This window comes from Psittacula echo, assembly GCF_963264785.1.
Source record: "Psittacula echo genome assembly, chromosome: 4".
In the NCBI taxonomy this organism is placed as follows: domain Eukaryota; kingdom Metazoa; phylum Chordata; class Aves; order Psittaciformes; family Psittacidae; genus Psittacula; species Psittacula echo.
The window spans coordinates 42,389,674-42,395,673 of record NC_137738.1 but is presented as its reverse complement, the minus strand read 5'-3'; the positions used below and the strand labels follow the sequence as shown (position 1 = coordinate 42,395,673).

Genomic DNA, 6,000 nt, shown 5'->3' with positions numbered 1-6,000 from the left:
AAAAACTTGTACTTTAACTATGGCAGAACAATATTCGTATACAAAGACTGAGTGGACTTGAGATTTTGAGATGAAAAAGCTCAGCCTTGGTGATGATTAAGTATGAAATGCATCATTAAAAAAATTCTGACATTTTTTCTGTACTGATAAAAAATTTCAAACTGACATCTTTTTTGCTTTAGTGCTAAAATACCCTCGATGCCTCATCTGGTCATGAAACTGATCCATCCCATGCCATTTTCACACCTGCTCCTCCTAAGACACAGCCCATATTTCTTCAAATTTCTCCAGATTTTAAGTCGAAAAATCACCACACAATTTTCTTGTAAAGCCCTTTTGGAACTGGACAAAGAAATAAATTTTATTTGGAATCTTACACTGTCACCCCAGGTGGAGGTTACATTTTATACTTAATTCATAATTATTTTAAAATCAAATAATATATATTAAGATGAATACTTTATACCTCACGAACTCAAAACTCCAGTGTTTCAGGTAAGAGTAGGACCATGACATTTTATCCCAATATTTCACTGTATGTAAACATCAAAACCTAGGCCAGTTTCTTTTCTTACTGACACCAACTGCAAAGTTCCCAACGTTTTTAACGACTACAAAATTAGTTCCATTTTCCTTTAAGTGTGGCCCCTTCACAATATATTCTCTTTCCTGTTGGCTCTGCTAATGTTCACACACATCTTACTTGTCTCACATGCCTAGGGTCTAACTGTGATAAACTGACTGATATCAAACTGAACCCTCATCTGTAGAGAGATACTGATGCAGATATTGTTTATCAACCTTCTTTCACTCAATTCTTTACAGGACAACACCAGAACACCTTACTGCATCTGCTGTTATTACTTAACTAGAACATGCTACTGATGGCTGAAGCCATGTCTAATGCATAAAGCTATTTACAATTGCACCCATTATTTATCCTGAGTGAGGAATTACTTTCTGCAAATGCTTCAATGTCTTCATTTTCTTACATCTATCTAACAACATCCTCAATTATCTGTGGCTTTTTAATAGCTGCTTAGCTTTCTGGAAACAACATTCAATTTCACTGTGATAACACAGAATTTTAAATCAAAATGGAAAAAAAACCCTTAAAATCCAATAATTGTTCAAAGTGCTGCGGGGAATGGAACTTCCTTAATCCACTGTGACAAGAAATGATGCAGAAATACTCTGCTAAAATGGCTCCTGATGCTACCAGTGAATTTTAGGATTACCAAACCTGGACAGTATATACATATGCATACATGCCCATATAAATGAACACATGGACTTACATGTGGGTACAATTTATTGCAGTTACAATTCTGTTGCAATATGCAATTTCTCAGTTTATACAGTGCAATTACTCATAGAACACTATTATTGCATCTTTTTCTTCCATGCTAATTTCCCAGTCAGATCAAGACTTGTGTGTTGTAGAGTAAAACTGAAACAAACTTTTACAGAAATACAGAAACATTTGTATTTTCAAAGGAAATGAGCCATTGGTTCTGATTGTACTATATTAATAATCCGATTACATTCTATTAATAATTTTGATACATAGAAATAAGCTGAACCATCCATGCAGTATCCAGACTACCTGTAAAATGGCCTAGCAATTAGAATAAAAATTAAAATAGGAAAAACTCCACTCTAAGTATGGAGGCCAATTCAATTCTAGCCTGACCTGCAAATCTGTGAACCTGCATTCCAATCTTACTTCCATGCCATGTGAAAACATACCATCAACACCCAAACGCCTTTTCCTGGAGCCTGCAGATAACAGTTCTACCCATCTGAAAGAGTGTAAGACAAATCGAGTAACTCCAGAACAAACTACACTTTAACCCACAATGACGACTGAGAACAGGGTGTTCTTATTGTCTAGAACCTCCACCGCGGTGGTAATGCGCACAACCGGCGTCACCCCAACCATGCCCTCCTCAACCAGCAAAGCCCGCAGCTCCAGCGGGGCCTTGGTCAGGGACTAGAGGCAACAGAATACCTCCCAGGCAGCTGCAAATGAACGCTTTCTGTACAGTCCACACTGCGTGCGCAAAACACCTCAGCGCCCGACCCGAGCGGGCAGAGCCCTTAACCCGCGGAAAAGCATGGGCAACGCACACCCCCTCAACACATCCACAACAAGCGCCCACCACGACTACACGCACAGCACGGCGCCTGCGTTCCTATTAGCATACTCGTGGCCATGCCTCCCCCGGACACGCAGCCAATCATGTCGCCGAGCAGCCGGATGCGCCCGTATGGAGACACGCCGGCGTTAGAGGAAAGACACTTCCTTTTCCGGGTCAGCTCCCACGGCACACAGTAAGGAGCCGTCGCGGTGCCGGGGGGGGTTGCTCTGAGCTTTCCTTTTCCGAAGAGCGAGGAAAAGCTATGCGCGGCCGGATGGCGCCTCTGCCCTGGTCCCGGCCCGCTCCGCTTCTCCTCTGGACTTTACACCACCCCGCTTGCGCCTACGCTAAGCGCCTCCGCGCCTGTGCGGGCACTGCTGTGCCACCCCTCTCGGGCCGTCACTGGGAGCATGCGCACTGCGGAGCCGGTCGTCGGAGAGTCAGGGGAAGGAGTGGCCAATGTGGGGGGGAAGTTGTCCTTCACCCTGCTTTGTCTGGTCGGGATTGGGGCTGTCATGGGGCGGAACTGGGATTCGGCTTCGTGCGAGGGATTCTGACCCGGGCGGAGAGGCTTATGCTCCGTGCTCTGTCCCCGGCCTATCAGCAGCTGCCAATGGCATCTGCACTTGGATACTGGCCTTCTCCCGCCGCCTAGTCCTGTTGCTCCACTTCTTTGCCGCCGTCGGTCCCTGTCGTGAGCCCGCTAAGATCTAAAGTGCGCTTAGCGGCCACTCCTCGAACAGGCTGTTGCGTGTTGGGCTGCAGCGTTGTGTGGCAGGCTCTGCTACCACAGGGTGGGCGCTCAGTGCTGAAGCTTGTTGGCCCCGGGATCTGTAATGGCGAGGTCAGGGCTGCCAGGTTAAGGTAGAGAAAGGTGAAACATTTGGACCTGTCATCCTCAAAGTAAAAAGAATTTTTATTCTTAATTAGTTAATGTTACTAGTTACACTTGGGATTCTTCTGCTTAGGAAGGCAGGTGATTAATAAAAAATAGTCTAATTCTTTTTTGATGACACTTTTCATGGCATCACAGAAATAATACATTTATTCAAGCAGATTATCCTTAATGGTTCTTTTTATACAGTAATGAGAGATAGACCCTGGACAATTGTGAAAGGAATTGGCATTGAACAATTGTGAGAGGTTTCTGTTTTACCTGGTGTTTTGGCAAAGCTACAAAACGAGAGTTGCCTAAGTCCTACGAACATGTGCAAAGCACTACATACGATAGTCAAAATACTGATGTTTAAAATCTAGCACTTGCATAATGATTTGTAAATCATGTATTTGTAAACTTTGTAGAGTTTTTAGTGTTAAGTATATTAGAATTTATTGCATATGCTAGAACCATCTCTTAAATGTCTCTTCAGGAGGAAGTGGCAAAAGTTGTCGTATGGCTGCTCCAGGAAAGGCAGCAGCTTTCCGTCTGCCTCCCCTGCCAACTATTGGAGAGATTATTAAACTCTATCGCCTTAAAGCACAGAAACAACTTTCCCAGAATTTTCTACTGGATTTGCGACTGACAGGTTAAATATTTTATTGTTATATTTTTATCCTTTATAAAACATGTATTCTGGTTTCCTTCAAAATCCCGATTCTAGCTAAGGAGATGGTGTTTGTATGATGAAATCTGTCAAGTTAATAGCAGCTTAATGGTAAACCGTTAAAGACTTACTTTAGTTTTAGCTTAGACAAACTTTACTTGTAAATGCCTAGGAAATGTGTTTCTGTATAAATAACAGTAACTTTTAGGTAGAAACTATATTCCTATACGAAATATGGATTATTGATTGAAATGCAAAAGTCCAAGCCTTAATAGTATTTTTACAATTCAGGTGCTATTGTAGTTTACAAGTTTGATCTAAAAAAATACTATTTTTTTTGCTTATTATGTATCATAGAAAGTACTGCAACTCATTGTGCAATTTTATTTCCTATATAGCCTGGTTAGGAAGGTAATTTGTCTTAGTTTATCAGAAATGTAGCTTTTTTGAACCAGTTTTATTGTTCTGAACAGTTCAGTTTTCTGCATTTTCATGTCTGCAATGATGGCAAAGCTGGCACTGTTCAGTTGGTGCATTTCTTTACTGCTTTAGCAGTGGCTGGGTTTTGCAGTAAGAAATGCAGTGCAGCTCATGTAACTGATGGTTTGAATACATTTGAAGATCCAGGCTGATAAAGATTTAGAGTGCGAACATGAGACATAGCTCCACTTCCTGAACAACTGGACTCTTACCTTGGAATTAAAATGTCTGCATGCATTTAGTAAAACCTTATGAGTAGGCAAGTCTTCAGGTATTTCTTATTGCATATTTAAGAAGTTACGGAATGAGCAGTAAAGTTTCTCTCAGCATCTTCTCTCCATGCTTCCTAAGGATCCCTTTATTTCATCGACTACATTTTTAATGTTTATTTTAAAACCTAATCTGTTTTCTTTCCTGGCTGTAATACCTTTCAGTATTGTATCTTTCCACTAATGTATAGGTATTCTTTCCTCACCTTTCATCTGTCCCACTTTCTGTGACTACCAATTGCCTGTATTCCAACTCTTAGTTTACTCCAACTCCTCCCTCATACAATTGCTGGGTTCATATTGAAATCTTGTTATCTTCTTAAATTTCCTTGAAACATAGGCTGTAAGGAAATGTAGTGAAATACTGTAGCGAGACTTTAGGATGTTGAACACAAGTGCTTACTTGCAGGAGAATAGTCCTGGTGGTTTACGGATGAGAAGTAATATTTTGTTTTCATTTGATTCTGTAATGAGCAACAATGTATATTACATTAAGCTGAAAATACTATTTTTAAAAGAGCTGAGGGTATCTTGTAGTAGGAAACAAATCTGATTTCTGTGCAGTGTAGCAGGTGTGTGATTAACTGGGATGTGTCACTGTTTATGTCTGTTCTGAGGTAAGCACACTTGTGTTTTAACAATAAACAATGAGTTTATCTAAGTGAGCTGGATCTTCTGCAGTATAAAAGCTTTGTATGTTCTTTGTGTCTTGCAGACAAGATAGTGAGACATGCTGGCAATCTGAAAAATGCCCATGTTTGTGAAGTGGGCCCCGGGCCAGGAGGGATTACCAGATCCATTCTCAGTGCTGGTGTTGAACAACTCCTTTTAATTGAAAAAGATGCTCGATTTATTCCAGGATTACAGGTACCAGCTGGGGAATAATTAGTATAAATGTATCCATACTATTGAATAAGAACACTTTAAGAACATAGAAAGATGCCAGATGTCTTGCTGAGATCTCAGCATTGAAAACAGGTTTGCTTTTTTGGCTTAAATCAGAGCTATTGTTTGCTTGAAGATAAAAATGTACAGTATAGCAATTAATTGCTCCTGCTTTCTCCTAGGCCCCTCGGGACCTGATCCTGCAACTGAATTAGTGCTGAGTCTTATTTTTTTTTTTTTTCTTCTGATTGAGATGTTTTGGTTGCATTTCACAGTTCAGATGAACTAGTAGTTTGAAGGCTGAACGTAATGTCTTTTGGTCTTATTTTGAATTTTAAACCTAATAATTATGCTTTATAAAATTGTGAAAGCTTATTTCCACTCCAGTTCATGTTCAGTATGGGTAATATAGAATCACAGAATAGTTAGGGTTGGAAAGGACCTTAAGATCCTCTAGTTCCAACCCCCCTGCCATGGGCAGGGACACGTCACGCTAAACCATGTCACCCCAGGCTCTGTCCAACCTGGCCTTGAGCACCGCCAGGGATGGAGCATTCAGAGATGGAACTTCCCTGGGCAACCCATTCCAGTGCCTCACCACCCTTACAGTAAAGAACTTCCTCCTTATATCCAATCTAAACTTTCCCTGTTTAAGTTTGAACCCGTTACCCCTTGTCCTGT

General features: G+C 41.0%; 1 protein-coding gene across 4 annotated transcripts in view; it reads left to right on the top strand.

Annotated features, from left to right (window-relative positions):
- Positions 1 to 2,085: 2,085 nt before the first annotated feature.
- TFB1M (transcription factor B1, mitochondrial) overlaps positions 2,086 to 6,000 on the top strand; it is a 34,125-nt gene continuing 30,210 nt past the window's right edge. The window contains exons 1-3 of one of the 4 annotated variants that reach the window (XM_080615678.1): positions 2,086 to 2,334; positions 3,512 to 3,667; positions 5,150 to 5,301. In XM_080615678.1, the coding sequence (XP_080471804.1) occupies positions 3,535 to 3,667; positions 5,150 to 5,301 (285 nt within the window). In that variant the 5' untranslated portion in view covers positions 2,086 to 2,334; positions 3,512 to 3,534. The other 3 variants (XM_080615677.1, XM_080615680.1, XM_080615679.1) reach the window with 3 other exon arrangements.